The sequence below is a fragment of the Myotis brandtii genome, unplaced genomic scaffold (genome assembly GCF_000412655.1).
Source record: "Myotis brandtii unplaced genomic scaffold, ASM41265v1 scaffold463, whole genome shotgun sequence".
Taxonomy (NCBI): Eukaryota; Metazoa; Chordata; class Mammalia; order Chiroptera; family Vespertilionidae; genus Myotis; species Myotis brandtii.
Genome location: NW_005367694.1, coordinates 642,629 through 659,279, shown reverse-complemented (window position 1 = coordinate 659,279; position 16,651 = coordinate 642,629). Strand labels below are relative to the sequence as shown.

At 43.5% G+C, this 16,651-nt stretch overlaps 1 protein-coding gene across 1 annotated transcript in view; it reads left to right on the top strand.

Moving 5' to 3' along the window:
* The window catches only part of CLIP1 (CAP-GLY domain containing linker protein 1), a 72,477-nt gene extending 56,062 nt beyond the window's left edge, over positions 1-16,415 (top strand). Inside the window, exons 21-26 of the mRNA XM_005875452.2 lie at positions 3,388-3,440; positions 10,018-10,135; positions 10,211-10,361; positions 10,920-10,969; positions 13,586-13,710; positions 14,797-16,415. Coding sequence (XP_005875514.1) covers positions 3,388-3,440; positions 10,018-10,135; positions 10,211-10,361; positions 10,920-10,969; positions 13,586-13,710; positions 14,797-15,022 — 723 coding nt within the window. The 3' untranslated portion in view covers positions 15,023-16,415. The remainder of the gene's footprint in view (positions 1-3,387; positions 3,441-10,017; positions 10,136-10,210; positions 10,362-10,919; positions 10,970-13,585; positions 13,711-14,796) is intronic.
* The last annotated feature ends 236 nt before the right edge of the window (positions 16,416-16,651 follow it).

The following is a 16,651-nucleotide window of genomic DNA, read 5'->3' as shown; positions in this document are numbered from 1 at the left end:
TCAGTGCTTCGTTCCTTTTCGTGGCCGAATAGTATTTTATTGGGTGGACGGACCACATTTTGTCTGTCCCTTTGCTTCAGGTGTTTTATGTCTCCTTTCTCCATTCAGCTTGTCACCTGTCCCTCCTGATGTCTGCATGCTGCCTGTAGTTGCTACCACTAGTTTTCCATTCAGATCCCCCGTGGGCTGAGAAATCCCATTTCCTTGAAAGCAGTTCTAAATCTTGCTGTGCGGTTTCACACTTACAACCCCAATTCTTCCTTCTTTTCAAATTTTAAAAAAGAGTGTTCTGTTTTCTGCCTCTGTCTTCTACCTCCCCTCTTCCTCCCAGCCCCCTGCATGCTGCTCTTTGCATCGAGGTGACTCGTGCCTGAGTCATCGCTTACCAAGTGGTGCCACCGATCGTGCCTTCAATCCCTCTCTGAGCACCTGGCACCGCCACCTGCATTCTCAACGCTCCCCTCGTAACTTCTTCCGCTCCTTCCGCTCTTTTTTCGCTGCATCTCCTGCTGTACCTGGTCATCTCCATTCACGGCTCTGCCGTGACATCCCTTCTCCCTCCCCATGTGGTGAGCCTCTCCTCATTGTCAGAAGCCCACCCTAAAGTTCGTCGCCTCTCAGCTCAGAGCTCTCGGCTCCTTCTTTGTGTTCCTGTCACAGATGCCACTGTTGTCTTACGTGGAGCACTCAGAGCTCCATGTTGTGGTTGTTTCTACTCTTCTCTCCCCACACGGGCCGCGGGACAGCAGGAGTTGTGGAACCAGGCAGGAGTGGGATGAAATGAGTGTGTTGTGTTTAGCCAGGGCTTCATGTCCTGTCCTGTCTTTCAGGGGGTGTAGAGACATTGAGATGTCCTTGGACTTCCTCACACGTCCAGTCCAAAGCTTTGTTGCAGATAGTTGTGCTGCCAAAAGCCTGATCTTTTTTTAAAAAATTTCTTTTTATTGATTTCAGGAGGAAGGGAGAGGGGGAGAGAGAGATAGAAACATCAATGATGAGAGAGAATCATTGATCAGCTGCTTCCTGCACACCCCTACTGGGGATAGAGTGTGCAACCGGGCATGTGTCATGACTGGGAATTGAACTGTGACCTCCTGGTTCATAGATCGACACTCAAGCACTGAGCCACACTGGCCAGGCAAAAGCCCAATCTTTAACGGAGTGGGGCACTTGCTATGTGTGGACGGTGGAAGCACAGGGTGTGAATTCAGGGGGGTCACGTGGTCTCAGGAGGAATGGAGAGCATGCAGAGCATTCTTTCTTTTCATGGGGAATACTAAAAATAACCATCTTACTGTGAGTTCTGTTCCAATAGTCATCTTAGGCAGTCACTTCTGAAATGTCTGATTTATCATTCCCAACCCTCATACCTCTTTTCCTTTGTAAGGATTGCAGATGCACTCGGCTGTCACTATGGGAACTGTGCTGATTTCCCCTGGTTATTTGCAGAACGAGGTTACAGTTTGCCTGTGACAACTGGATAGGATTAGAGACTCAATACCAGTATTTCATCCACAGTTCTTGGTTATAGCATCTGGTGCATATAAAAAACATTACACGGGGTTATCATCTAAACTGAGTCACGAATGGGCTCTGGCCGGCAGCTCAGTTGGTTAGAATGTCATCCCAATATGCCGAGGTTGCAGGTTCAAACCCCAGTCAGGGCACATACAAGAATCAACCAATGAATGCATCAGTAAGATCGATGTTTCTGTCTCTCTTTTCCCCTCTCTGTCTCTCTCTGTCTCTCTCTCTCTCTTTCAAATTAATAAATAAGAATTTAAAAATAAATAAATAAGTTGATGCATTAGTTGATTGCCTGCCTCTTAAACAAACCTGAATTACCAAACATGAATGCTTGGGAAGGGAATGCTATTTTTAGTTTGCCATGTTTTATTTTGGAGAAATGGTGATCATCAACCATCACAATTTTCATGTGGGCTCAGGGATTTCTGGGCAAGTGGGGCTGAGTGAAGCTGGACCACAGAATCTCTGTCTCTCTTTTTTTTAAAATATAACTTTTTAAAAAATATATATATATTATATTGATTAGAAACATCGATGAGAGAGAAACATCGATCAGCTGCCTCCTGCACATCTCCCACTGGGGATGTGCCCGCAACCTAGGTACATGCCCTTGACCGGAATCGAACCTGGGACCTTTCAGTCCGCAGGCTGATGCTCTATCCACTGAGCCAAACTGGTTAGGGCTTAAATATAACTTTTAAATTAATTTTTATTCATTTCAGAGAGGAAGGGAGAAGGAGAGAGAGCTAGAAACATCAGTGATGAGAGAGAATCATTGACTGGCTGCCTCTGCACACCCCCTACTGGGGATCGAGCCTGAAACCCGGGCATGTGCCCTGATCAGGAATGGAACCCTGACCTCCTGGTTCATAAGTTGATGCTCAACCACTGACCCATACTGGCTGAGATCGTCACTCTTCTTTACACCAGAGGGTTCCCTCTGTCTTTCTTTCTGTTTATGACTTGATTCTTTAGAAACCTTTGTATTTTATAGGCAAGAAACGAAGGCTTGAGATAGAGCAAGCATAAAACAAGGCCCACAGAGAGCAGATGACCTGTTCCTTCCCTCCCTGAGTCGGTGACATTCAGCCTCTGTTGTTTCAGGAAAGGAACCAGAATGTTCATGACATTTTCACTCATCCGTTAACATTTATTGAATGTCTGAGGCAGCGATGGCGAACCTTTTGAGCTCGGCGTGTCAGCGTTTTGAAAAACCCTAATTTAACTCTGGTGCCGTGTCACATATAGAAATTTTTTGATATTTGCAACCATAGTAAAACAAAGACTTATATTTTTGATATTTATTTTATATATTTAAATGCCATTTAACAAAGAAAAATCAACCAAAAAAATGGAGTTCGAGCGTCACCTCTGACACGTGTGTCATAGGTTCGCCATCACTGGTCTAAGGTTTATGCCCCTTTACTGTTCAGATGTTGTTTAATACTTTGTTTTGTTTTGTAAATCCTCACTCGAGGATATTTTTTTCCATCAATTTTCTTTGAGTGAGTGGAAGGGAAGGAGGGAGGGGGAAAGAGAGAGAAACATTGATGAGAGAGAGACACTCCATCGGTTGCCTGTCGCATGCACTCCAACCCGGGCAGGGATCCTGCAACCCAGGTATGTGCCCTTGACCACTGAGCAAACCAGCTGTTGATTAATAGTTTTAATTCTCGAGTCCGTGAGGAAAGGGAGTCAGTCAGGTCATACATGGTTTATAAACAAATAGCTGTACATCCTGTGATATGGTGCCAGCTGCTCTCACTGCCTGGGGCCTGGGAATGGAACCCGGGGCATGAGAACTAGGCCTCCCTGCTGGCTCGTTAGGAACTGAACTTCCATGTATGTGCTTTTTTCCAGGTGGAAGAGGAGAGATCTGTGCTCAACAATCAGTTGTTAGAAATGAAAAAGAGGTAGGTCTTCTTTTTCTGTTTATCATTGGCATGTGTGTGAGTGTGCGAGTTTAATAAGGAAAACGTTAGAAGGTGATGTGTGCGGTGACGTATAGAAAGTGTGCGACCTTCTCATTCAGAAAATTGCATCCTGATAGCTCAGTACTCACCATTGACAAATGATGAAAACTCATTTGCCAAAGTCTCAGTCTTCATTCCTAGAACAAAGAACAGCTGCAGTTGAAGTCACGTTCAGTTGCATTTGTTTGGAAGTTTTCTAAAAGCAGATTGTCTCGTATGATACTGCTGCTCCCTCCTAGTTTCAGTAACTAGAAAATGCTATCACTTTACAGGGAGTAATTGATCGGCCTATAAACACTGATTTCCATGATGTAAAAATTTTAATTTTTCAATAATAACGGGTAACATAATTATAAATGTTTCCATGTATTTTCAGAAAAAAGAGCTTTGTCATTTTATTCATGATAATCACACAGTATTCAAGTGAAAGCCTTCCAGTCCTTTTGAGTAAGGATACACAGGCCCACAGAAATAGTCATTTAGAAGCTTAGTGCTTTTATGCATCCTGACAGCCTGTCTGCTCTTTTAAAATGTGCAGTTTGTGTCTAGAGAAATTAAAAAAAAATGAAATAAAGTAGAAAAACAAGAATTCTCCATGTTCTTGCAAAGTATTCTCTTACTTGTCAGGGCCGAGGGGCTCCCCTGCCCAGGCAGCTGCCCATGGGTGCTATTTACACTGCAGTGCCCCTCCTGCCCGCTCCGCAAACCTGCTGAGGGATTGAGGGCTGCACTTCGCCCATAAGATATCTGAGTTCCATAAGCTACATCCTAAAGGATGTTGGGCCTTGGTCCAGGGGTGCCATTCGTCCTTTCCTTCTCTAATTAGATTCATTCTTTGTTAAAGTTTCACACCAGAATGCACGTGTTTCGGCACCGCCACGCCCCTGGCCCCGCCGGGTGTCCTCCAGGTGACCATGCGTGAGCATGGTGACCAGGCTGACCTACCTTAGCCCAGCTTCTGCGTGCAGGCACAGCCCCGCCCATGTGGGCCTCAGGTGTTTATTTTTACATCCACAAGGCTTTGTTTCTTTAAAAAGAACTTTGTGGGGGAGATCTGTAATACTCTCAGCCATAAAGATAAATTTTAAAAAAGAAGCAGCAGCAGCAGCTCATGTCCGCAGTTATCTAGGTCAGGTGAAAAAGTTCATAGGGCTCTTCCTGTGACATCCTGGCCAGCGGACAAATAAAAGCGGGCTGATGTAAGCCCTGGCATGTCCCCTTGCATTGACGTAGCAGTTGGTAATTCTCAAGTCTGTAATCTCAGAACAACCCACTGAAGTATATGGTGAGGCGTGCATTTAAAAATGATGAAACCTCAACAGCAAAGATAAACTAAAAAAAAAAAAAAAAGGATGAAGTGCCAGCCTGAAGAGTCAGGCACCTTGGCCAAGAGCTCAGATGCAGGTGTAAGACACAGATCCTCAGATTTTTATTCTGGTTCTTGTCTCACTGTACACGTACTATTATTCATTTTTAAAAGAAAGATGCTGTGCTTTGTCCGTCCATACCACATGTCTTTCAAAATGTGATTGGGGCCCTAGCTGGTTTGGCTCAGTGGATAGAGTGTCGGCCTGTGGTTCAATTCTGGTCAAGGGCACATGCCTGGGTTGTGGGCTTGGTTGTGGTGCATTCAGGAGGCAGCCAATCAATGATTCTCTCTCATCATTGATGTTTCTATCTCTCTCTCTCCCTTCCTCTCTGAAATCAATAAAAAATATATTTTTTTTAAAATGTGATTGGGCGTTGACTTTTTTCGTGGCTTCAAAAGGTGGAACATCCCTATCTTCCTATTTCACCATCTCTGCTCCTGTTTTCAGTGCTGGATATGTTTAGGAGAAAGTCTCTTAAAAATCACTCTTGTTATCAGTAAATGCAGATAAAAATGATAATTTTTCTGGGAGTGAAAAAAATATGAAATCTATGTTTTCATATTTACAACTATTTTTTTAAAATATATTTTTTATTGATTTCAGTGAGGAAAAGAAAGAGGGAGAGAGAAAACACCAATGATGAGAAAGAATCATTGATCGGCTGCTTCCTGCACGCCCCCTACTGGGGATCTAGCCCGCAACCCAGGCATGTGCCCTGACCAGAAATTGAACTGTGACCTCTGGTTCATAGGTAGAGGCTCAACCACTGAGCCATACCGGCCGGGCTACACCTTTTTTTCCTCTCTCTCTCTCTCTCTCTCTTTTTTTTTTTGTTAAATTGTTTATTAACCCTCATGGAAAGTTATGTCTGTTTCAGAAATCTGAAAGCAAGTATATATTTGAGCTAATAATTTGAACCCCTAAACACCTTCTAAAGTCAGTTTGATAAAGGATTTGTATATAGGTCTATGTGTATCATAGTCAAGTAAATTTAGCATAGAGTACTAAAAAGAATTTGATCTGCTCTTACTTCAAAAGTCTGGAAAGTACTTAAATCATAAAGTTATTTGAGTTGTAGTTGTTGAAACAAAAATAGAGATCTTAGTCGACAGTTTAATTTGGAAGTGACCATTGAATAGACATAAGCAAGCATAGACTTGCCTTCATTACACTGAAGTCATTGTATTGAAGTGCAGTACTTACTCCTGACTGTAGGATGAAGCTGCTTTTCGTGAAGAAATTAGTAACAAAAAGGGGACATCTGTAATACTTTCAATAATAAAGATAAATTTTTAAAAAAGAAAGTAGTAACATCCTTCTGTATTGCCACAGTTTTTTGGTATCTAAACATTGAATTGCAAGCAATATGTAGTCAAGATTTTCCTCTAAAGAATGTAATCATTGCCCAGCCAGTGTGGCTCAGTGGTTGAGCATCAACCTATAAACCAGGAGGTCATGGTTCAATTCTCAGTCAGGGAACATGCCCAGGTTGTGGGCTTCATCCCCAGTGGCGGGGAGGGGGCGGTGTGTAGGAGGCAGCTAGCTGATCAATGATTCTCATCATTGATGTTTCTCCCTCTACCCTTCCTCTCTGAAATCAATAAAAATATATATAAATATCTTTTAAAAATGTAATTATTTCTTTGGAAAACTGGTTTCCACGTTAGGCAGACCTCCTTCAAAACAGGTTCCAAGATGTCTGAGAGAGATGGCAGAGCCGAACTTGACTTGCCGTAACTGACCGAGTGGGGAGGTGGGTCTTCTGACCCCTGAGGTCTGCAAGCAGATGGGAGAACTTGTTTGGCTTCCCTCCCTCCCTCCAGGCTTTTTGATGTCAAAGAAGGGACTTGAGAGCCAAAATCTTAGACGTGGACTTGTTGGAGGCAGAATTAATTCTGTTAGTGTAAATGACAGATTGCCGTCAGGGCTGGAAACCGGTCGACAGTTCCCTCGACAAATTCTGCAGAGTCCTGTGCTGCTCACTGTGGGTGGCTGACTGTCTGACTGTCTCCGAGCTGTCGCTGCTTACAATGCTCACTTCACTCCTCTCTCTTCCCTTCCTACTCTTGCTTCCTTTGCTATATCTGTGTGTCTTTCATGGTAAGACTAAAGAAAGTCTATCCACATTATAATAAATAAATTTCATATATTTTTAGTAAACCAAATGGTCGTATATATATTTTTGGCTGCCTTTGTCCCTCTGTGTCTTGCTTTTGTTTTGTAAAATATTCTCAGCAGTATATGCACACACACTCACACACACATTATCTTTTTTTTTTAAAGCAAAGAATTGCAGTGCAAACTTTTCCTGACTGATTTGCATTTCTCTTCATGTTTCTAATATTTGGTTCTTGTTATCTTGCATTTTTAAAGCTTGCCCAGTTACACGTTAAGGTATTTGCTTTACTGCTAGAATTTATTTCTTGTGCAAGTAGTAAGGAAAGAATCTGGCTAGTATGTTCCCTTGGAGGAAAGATTTCGGGCCCCTCTGGCCCTTCCTTCGTATTCTGCTTATCTTCCCTATTTGACATTTGAGTAACACCAAGTCATCCCAGTCAGCATGGCTTGAGGGAACACGGGCCCGCCTGCCGGTGTGATTTGTGATGCAGAGGTCAGTGATGCTGGCTAAATGGTTTAACTCAGCCTCTCTCGGTCTGCACAGTGGGGTTGGGGCTTCGAAATAGTGAAGGAAGCCAGCAGTGAGGATCTGCCCCAACGATGAGCTGCTAACAGCTGTTTGTCCTGCCATTTGTCACAAGTTCGGTCCCTTCCTCAACCATGAATCTTTTGATAACTGTACAAGGAGCAAGCGTTCTGCTTGCCCTCTCCTTCTAAAGCGGCCTTGCTCAGAGGCTGTGTGTATGTGAGGATGAGCAGATCAAGATACTGTGCCTTCCTCCTCCCACCGGCTGGTGGGCCCCAACACCAAGAATCGGTGACGTCTTTGCTAACTAGAGTTCCTATGATGGAAGAATCCAAGTCTGCTCAGTAATCGCCAAATCCTCTTTTTTTTTTTTTTTTTTTTAAAAAACATTTCAAATGATGTTCAGATTTGAGTTGGTTTTCTAACAAGTGACGCTCTGGAAATAGGTGTTACTATAGAGTAAACCACCAAGTCAGTTTGCTAGAGGCCTAAGGAGTCTGAGCTTTATTGAATCTTTGGATCGTGTCAGATACTTACTTTCCAGGGGGAAGGAGGGTTCGTACGTTCCTCCCGTTAAAATCGTTGTTTTGTTTTAATCCGAGCAAGATCCTATTTCCTAGCAAGGTGCCCCTCAGTAATTCAGCGTCACCGCTGCTCACCCCGTTTCAGTGTACAGATAGTGCTCGGATATTGAATTCCAGGAATGTTTGTAAGTCTCAAATTCTTTTCTTACTACTTATCATTCCGGGGTATGAGTGTCAGCCACACAATGAGATCAATACACTTAATATTTTATCTTTGTGTAGAATCTACCATAAATCATGAGAATTCTGTAATTCGTGTGCCGGATATCTTGGGTCTCACTAACCAGACATGTACATTCTTCCATTTCTAACCTGGGCCTCAGCTTTCAGTCCTTCCCGTTGGCTCTGAAACAGACCGAACCACGACACGCTCCACACTCACCCAGTTACTTCCCAGCGGAACCGGGAGTAACTTGGCCTGTTGCCTAAGTTATGAGTTCTCACTGAGGATTAGCTCCATGAGTGATGTGTCCACCGGCCTGAGGGCTAGCTAGGAAAAATTCTCTCCAGTTTTGTCTTTTTCCAAACTATTATTGTGATTCCAGGTCTTTTTCCTCATTTCACACTGCATATAATTTAAAAAATTTTTTTTAAAAAAAATTAAAACTAGAGTTTCACAGAAGAGTTGCCAGGGTCGTTCCGAGTACTCCCACGTGCGCCCCCCCATCCAGTCCCTTCACGTGGACATGGTCCATCCCCTGGTACATTGACCAAAACCTAGAAAGTGACATGCACACACTCTCAGCTAGACCCCTGACCTTACTCAGATCCCCCAGCCTTTCCACGAACGTCCTTTTTCTCCTCCAGGGTCCAGCCTACACATCACACCGCATCCAGTTGTCACCAAGGGGTTAGTTTCTCCCAATCTGTGACCGTGCTCAGTCTGACCTCCTCCCTGGTGACTGTGACCGTGGCACTCTCAGTTTCTCCCAATCTGTGACCGTGCTCAGTCTGACCTCCCTGGTGACTGTGACCGTGGCACTCTCGAATGCATGTAATTTCTCAACAAAAATCTAAATGTGCACACACACAAACACATAGTAGCCGGCCCTTCTGGGTTGTGTCTATTGTGTCTTGCCCCCTCCCTCCTGGTCTTCCCTTCATCGTTCCCTTTCTTTTCCCACACCCTCCACGACAGGTGTTTCCCTTACTTCCCAGGCCTGGTCCCCCCTCCGCTGATCGCAGCCGAGTCAGGCTGAGGACAGTAACCCAGTGCTGGCCCTTCCTCCCGATGTCGCCACGTGTGCATTCTATCCCCGGAGCTCCACTTTAACATGTCTGCTCTGGCCTTTATGTAATTACCTGTCATTTCTACGAGCAATTTAATGTCCTCTTCAGGTTCCACGGAGGAAGAGGAAGACTCCTGCAGCCCGAATAGTAGTGGTACTATTTGCTACTGTTTGGCCCATTAGGTCTCAAAAACTCATTCCTGGAACTTGCTACAAGTTACTGAAATTAGTGAGAACCAACCGATACTTCCAGCATAAAACTGCTCTGCATGACCTTGTATAATCGCTTTGCATGTGTGTATTTTAATTGTTGGTATTGCTTGGTAGTAGTTTATTCAAGAAATAATCGAATTCAGCTGGGGTTCGATATTTAGAAGAATTCTTCGGGGGTGCAAGTCTTTTTTTTTTGTTTTTGTTTTTATAATCGTAAGTCTTCCAAAGTTACTGTTTCTTTAAACTCAAATGGATACAATGATAGGCAGATTCAAGCATGTCTGTGCATAGTGAACTTTTCCTCCCCTCACAGTAAGTAAAATTTGGAAGCATAATAGCCTTCTCCCTCTACAAACCCCCTGGGATGCACTTTTTCTTTACATTAACTCGGGTTAATTGTGTGTGTGTTCTAGGACAGTCATACACTGATCACTCTCTCAGCTGATTTCTGGAATTTTTAACTCTTTGGTCTTTTAGAGAATCCCAGTTGATAAAAGACGCAGATGAGGAAAAAGCCTCCTTGCAGAAGTCCATCAGCATCACTAGTGCCTTACTCACGGAGAAGGATGCCGAGCTGGAGAAGCTGAGGAACGAGGTAGAGTACCTTCCAGGGCGAACGTTCACGCCGCCCCGTTCTGTTCCCACGCCTAAGCCGCGCGCTGTGTTGCAGGTCACGGTGCTCAGGGGAGAAAACGCCTCTGCCAAGTCCTTGCATTCAGTTGTCCAGTCTCTTGAGTCTGACAAGGTGAAGCTCGAGCTCAAGGTAAAGAACTTGGAGCTTCAACTCAAGGAAAACAAGAGGCAGCTCAGCAGCTCCTCAGGTAAAATGATGACCGGGGTGCCTCTCCCCCACCCCACTGCTCCCTGCAAAGGAGCCGTTTCTGGGCCAGATGCACTGCTCCCCGACGTGGCCCTTTCCTCCTTGGCTCTCCCACCCTTTAGTCAGACGAGGGCTCGGCATCACCCAGGCCCCATGCGAAGGGGCGTGCCTGGTGTCCCCACTGCTGGGCCTTCCCCCCGGTCTTGAGTGTGGGTAGAAGCATAAGCTGGTAGATGCTGGCTGCCATCCCAGTACAGCGTGGGTTCTGAAGGTACACAGTGAGGGAGAGCAGAGATGGTCCCTCGCTCCTCTAAATTCAGGTGGATGTGATGGCCATTCTTGCCCAGCAGTGAGCCAGCCCAAGAGAGAACGCTGGAGGAGTGGGGCCAGCGCCGGCGCAGGTCCCTCAGGGGTCCGGCTACGGGACAGGAACTCATGAGTGTGTACTGAGAGACGCATCTGGGAATTCCACAGAGAATGATTTTCAGTGCAATCACAAGGAAAAAAGATTGTGGTTTTTTAAACATCCCCCTCCATTTATTTATTTTTTTTATATAAGGTAATACTGATACTCAGGCGGAAGAGGACGAAAGAGCCCAGGAGAGTCAGGTACTGCTCCTTCCTTCCTTTAGTTTGCTTACCTGCTATTTTAAAAAAGCATTTAATCTTTTGAACAGGTAGTGCATTCATATGATCTAAACATTAAGCAATATTAAAAATATGTTCAGCAACACATCTCCCTCCAAACCTTTCTCTCTGGTCAGTTCCCAGCTCTCCAATCAGGTAACCACCCAATTGGTGTCTTTAAAAAAGTCTTTTCAGGGATTTAAAAAAATGTAAATATAAGCCAAGACTAATACAGTCTTTTTTCTTTCCCTTTTAACGTACATGGTGGCATATTACGTAAACTGATCTGTACTTCCTTTCTTTCTTCTTTTTCTTTTTTTTTTTTTCGCAGAACCTTGCCCCACAATGCTGAGCCTAGCCCCTAAGCAATACCTATTCTCCCAGCAGGCCCAAGGAAGCCAGCCTCAGTGTGTCAGAGTGATTTCCACAGGCACCTCTCCCTCAAGTCAGCAGCCCTTTTTACCTCTGATTGCCAGGCTGTGTATGCTCACTTAAGGGTCCTTTCCTGGAGGCAATCGTGTAGAGACCCGGGCTTCCCCATGACCCAGGTCAATTTGATTTTAACGGACCAGCCTGGAATACCCAGCCAAGGCCTAATAGCCCAATCTGGTCCCAAAGGGCTGACCCTAGTTCCGAAGAGCCAGCCTAGACCCTAAGACCCCAACCTAATCCTGAATAGCCAAAGACAGTCCCAGAGGGCGGAGCCTAGCTCCAAAGAGCCAAAGCTCGGTCCCGAAGGGAAGGGAGGCGTCTAGCCCTGAAGAGCTGAGCCCAGACTAGAACAGCTGTAGCCAGTCCCGAAGAGCAGAACCTCACCCCGAAGAGCCTAGCCCAGCCTGGAAGAGCCCAGCCTCGCCCCTAAGCAATACCTACTCTTCCAGCAGGCCCCAGGGAGCCAGCCTCAGTGTGTCAGAGTGACTTCCACAGACACCTCTCCCTGGAGAGTCACGAGCCCTTTCAACCTCTGTACCTCCCTTTTATAGCTGTTTAGTGTTCCGTTATATGGATGAACTTAATGGAATTGGTTCTGTCTGTTGGCATGCCATTTGGGAGGTTTCTGATCTTCTAAGTGTATTGTAAACAATGCGGAAATGAATTGTCTTGGACATCTACCATTTTTCAGACATACTAGTATTTCTTTGGGGTAAATTTTAGAAGTAGAATTGCTCTGTCAAAAAGTTCCTGGCTTATCTCTACCTTACAAAGACAGGGTTCTCGAAAAATGTTTCCAAAATTAACAAAACAGCCTTAATTTTAAATGTGGGATTATATGGAAACAAAGTATTCTCTATTTGGAAATATAATGAGACATAGACAATAAGCATCCATCTTCAGTTTTAATAATATATTTTAATAATATATCTTGGGGTATATTTATCCTGCGCAAAAATCACAGGAACAAAAGCCATCTTTCATTTTTAAATAAAAGCTCAGGGAGTTTTGATTTGTCTGAAAGGATTCAGCAAACTACTAACTTACCCCCTTTAGCATTGTCTGCTTAGTGTGTATGTGTAATAAACATCCACTTTAATTAACAGTGTTTTCTCTTTCTCCCCCTTTCCTTTCTGCTTCCATTTGTTTCATCTGCTGCTGCCAACATTTTCTTCCAACCAGCAAATGGTTTGTTTTATGTTTCCTAATTTGCGAGCACGTGTGTGTGTGTGTGTGTGTGTGTGTATGTTTCCCCACTGTACTAAATCCATGTTGTGCTGTTTTCTTCTTCCCGAAACAGAGCTCCTAATATGATAAAGTCTTAGAAAATGCAGTTTAAGAAGCGAGGATAGATTCAATGGGTCTGCCTCCGGTGTTGGCAGGGATGTTCTCCAGAGAACCACAAAGCTACTGATTGCCAGCTTCACTTCATAACATGCCCCAGCAAGAGAAAGAGGACAACTAGTTCTTTAAAAATTGAATTACCTGTGTATGTGTATACACTCACTCACATTTTTAAAATTATAAAGTGAGATTTTTCTCATCAGCTATTTAGAATATATGAGAGCTTTTTATTATTTGTAGGAGAGGGAAGAAACTTCTTGTTTTTCAAGGAAAGTGCCCTTGGTTTGAAAGCAAATGTTAGGACAAGGGTGCTTCCTCCTGATGATCATCTCGTTATTCCACTGCCCAGTGAATCCTGGCACAGTTGCTTTTCCCAATTGGGGTACCTGAGCGCCACCCTGTTCCTGAGCATGTGCCAAAGGGTCTCCTCGGTGGAAATGGAGCTTGAGCCTTCTCTTTAAAACTTCTCCATTTTTCTCTGAAGTCTCATTTACCATCATCCCACCACAACCCATCAGGGAGCCTGGTGTGAGGAGGATGTCCCTGTACTTTTTCAAAAGATGATACGTTGTGGATTGGTTCTACAGTGCCATGAGACAACTCTCTTGTTATGCTTTTTGTGAAGTGTTGTGTGTGTGTGTGTGTATCAATATATAAAGCATACGCATAGGTTCAGTAACAGCCACCGCTGGCCCCTCTGTGATGTCCAGCACACTCACAGCCATGACATGAGTCTACGTCCGTGACTTCTTGATAGGCAGTCCACTGGACACATTTCAGACATTTTATACATGTTTCTTTTCTTTTCCCTGAACAAATTAGATTGACTTCCTAAATTCAGTAATAGTGGACCTTCAGAGGAAGAATCAAGACCTCAAGCTGAAGGTGGAAATGATGTCAGAAGCGGCCCTTAATGGGAATGGCGATGACCTAAACAATTATGACAGGTATTTCATATGAGACAGTACTGTTCAGTTCCATCTAAATAAACGGTGCTTTTAAAGTTAGGTTCCTCAGTGGGTTGGAGAGACAGTTGCCCTGTGGCTGATTGGCCATGAATCCATCCCATCACTCTGGCAAGACAGTGATACATATACACTAGAAATGGCTTTAATGTAAACATTTTATTTATTTACTTTTTAAATTTTTAAAAATATATTTTTATTGATTTTTAGAGAGAGAGGAAGGGAGAGGGATAGAAAGATAGAAACACAGAGGGGAAAAAATAACATGGGAGATTAAATATGGCGGTGGAGTAAGTAGATGCTGCAAGGACACGCTCCCAGGACCAAACTGGAATTGCACCTAAAATACAGAAAAAGTTCCTGAATAATCAATGGGAGACTCACTGGAGAGAACCAGTGGGGTGGTGGGGGTGGCCTGAGGGGGTTAATGGGGGGAAAAGGGGACATATGTAATATTTTCAACAACAAAGAATTATTGAAGAAAAAGAAACATTGATGAGAGAAACAACATCAGTTGGCTGCCTCCTGCACACCCCCTACTGGGGATGGAGCTGGAACCCCGGGCATGTGCCCTGATCCAGAATTGAACCAGTGGCTTCCTGGTTCATGGGGGTCGACCCTCACCCACTGAGCCACACCAGCAGGGCTGATGTGAACATTTTATTGTATTTTTTTAAGTATATTTTTATTGGTTTCAGAGAGAAAGGGAGAGGGGAAGAGAGAGAGAAACATCAGTGATGAGAGAGAATCATTGATTGGCTGCCTCCTGCACACGCCACATTGGGGAGTGAGCCCACAACCAGGGCATGTCCTGACTGGGAATGGAACCATGACCTCCTGGTTCCTAGGTCGACACTCAACCACTGAGCCACACCTGCCAGCCTGATGTGAGCATTTTAAATAGGGATTGCAGTAGTTACACTTGAGGTTTGCAGACTTGGCCGTAACTCTTGCTTGTTTTTTATCCTTTACTAGTGGTAGAGATGAGTTTCTGTTTTCATTATTAAGTCTGTTGGGGTGACATTGGTTAATATGTGAGTTTCTGATCGTACACATGAACCTTTGCAGTGACGACCAGGAGAAACAGTCCAAGAAGAAACCTCGCCTCTTCTGTGACATATGTGACTGCTTCGATCTCCACGACACAGAGGACTGTCCCACCCAGGCGCAAATGTCGGAGGACCCCCCTCACTCCACACACCACGGCAGTCGGAGCGAGGAGCGCCCGTACTGTGAGATCTGTGAGATGTTCGGGCACTGGGCAACCAACTGCAACGACGACGAGACCTTCTGACGAAGCCTCACATCCGGGACTGGGCTTTCTCGGACGCACCAGCATCGGGGCAACCGAACACCAGCATTATGTGTGCAGACTTCTGGACAACTCACGTTATTTTTGACCCCCACCAACAAATCTAAGAAAATATTTTGAACTTCAACAAATCGCCCTTTTAGTTTCCCCGTATACGTTAGAATAATAAATACTTAAGAGGTGAGTTTTCACCTCTTATTTTTGGCGTCTTGATTTTTAAGTTCCAACAGGACGTTGCACCAGAGGTCGTTACATAGATTGTCCCGAGGGAAACCTCCAAGAACAATCCCTACCCTCCAGTACCTTATTTAAGTAACTTTAAATTATGCCATTCTCATATTTGCACTAAAATCTTCCCAGGCTGCGTTTTTGTATAGTGAGATGTTTTGGTTAAGCTTTGACACTGGAATGAGTTGAAAAAAAATGTGCCATTTTGCATTTTCATCTACTCATATAGAGCATTTTATTTTTAGTCGAAGAAATAACAGATCTTTGCACTACCTGATGTCAGTAGTGCCTTTACTTCAGGCTTGGTAACACTTAGGTGTGATGATAAATCATGAAACAGGTAAAGGGAGGGGGGAGCCCCCAAACTGCTGTGGGACGTTTTATAATCGATATGCTGCACCCACTTACTCTACTGTGGCGCTTTGTTTATTGGTTTTGCATAATTTCAGCTATATATTGTATGTATATATTTTTTAAAAATCTCTATTTTGGGAAAAAGGATTCACAATTGTGTCTTTCTTTTCAGATTTTTACCTTTATGAAAAAGAAAACACTTAGAATGTTTATCAGGATGTAATGGGCTAGGCCAGAAATAGCATCACACAGCTTTGGAGCTATTTTTTATTTTTGTTTTCATTTTGTTTCTTTATCAGATCTAAATAAATACAATATTTTTCCTTCTCTAGCAGATATCCCCAGCAGTCGATTAATTAGATAATAAGCTGCTATACAACACTTACATTAACCAATCTACAATCTTTACAAGTTGTATTTACTGTCTTTTTAGATGAATGTATGATGAGAAATTCAATATTAATAATTTTGGATTTTCTTATCACAAAAAATTAAATGAAGGACCTCAGCCACCAGAAGTTTATCAACCAGTTTTATTAAACTATTTATCTTGTTTTGAATTGAATGTCTTCTAGAAGATGTAAAAAGTAATAAATAAATGTATCTCCATGCTACATGTATAATAAGAACTTCTATAATTGTACATATGCCTTTGATGTATTTTCCCCTCAAGATTATTAATTGTATTTGACAAGTGAAAAACCTGTAATCAATTGAAATTTCTGGTTATAAACATAATAGGAATTGTTTCACAAACAATATGTAAAGCAGTATTAAAATTTGAGCAAAAAAATGTTCTGTACCTACTTTATTTTAGTTAAAAAATACCATTCTTTTTTTAAAAAAAAATTATTGTTGAAAGTATTACATACTAGTATGTTCCCCTTCTTCCCCCATTGACCCCCTCCAGCTCGCCCCCACCTCCACCCTTCACCTCCCCATTGTCTGTGTCCATGGGCCATGCATATAAAGTCCTTAGTTGATTACCTCCCACTCACTCATCCTCCTCCTCCCTCCTTGCTCTCCCCC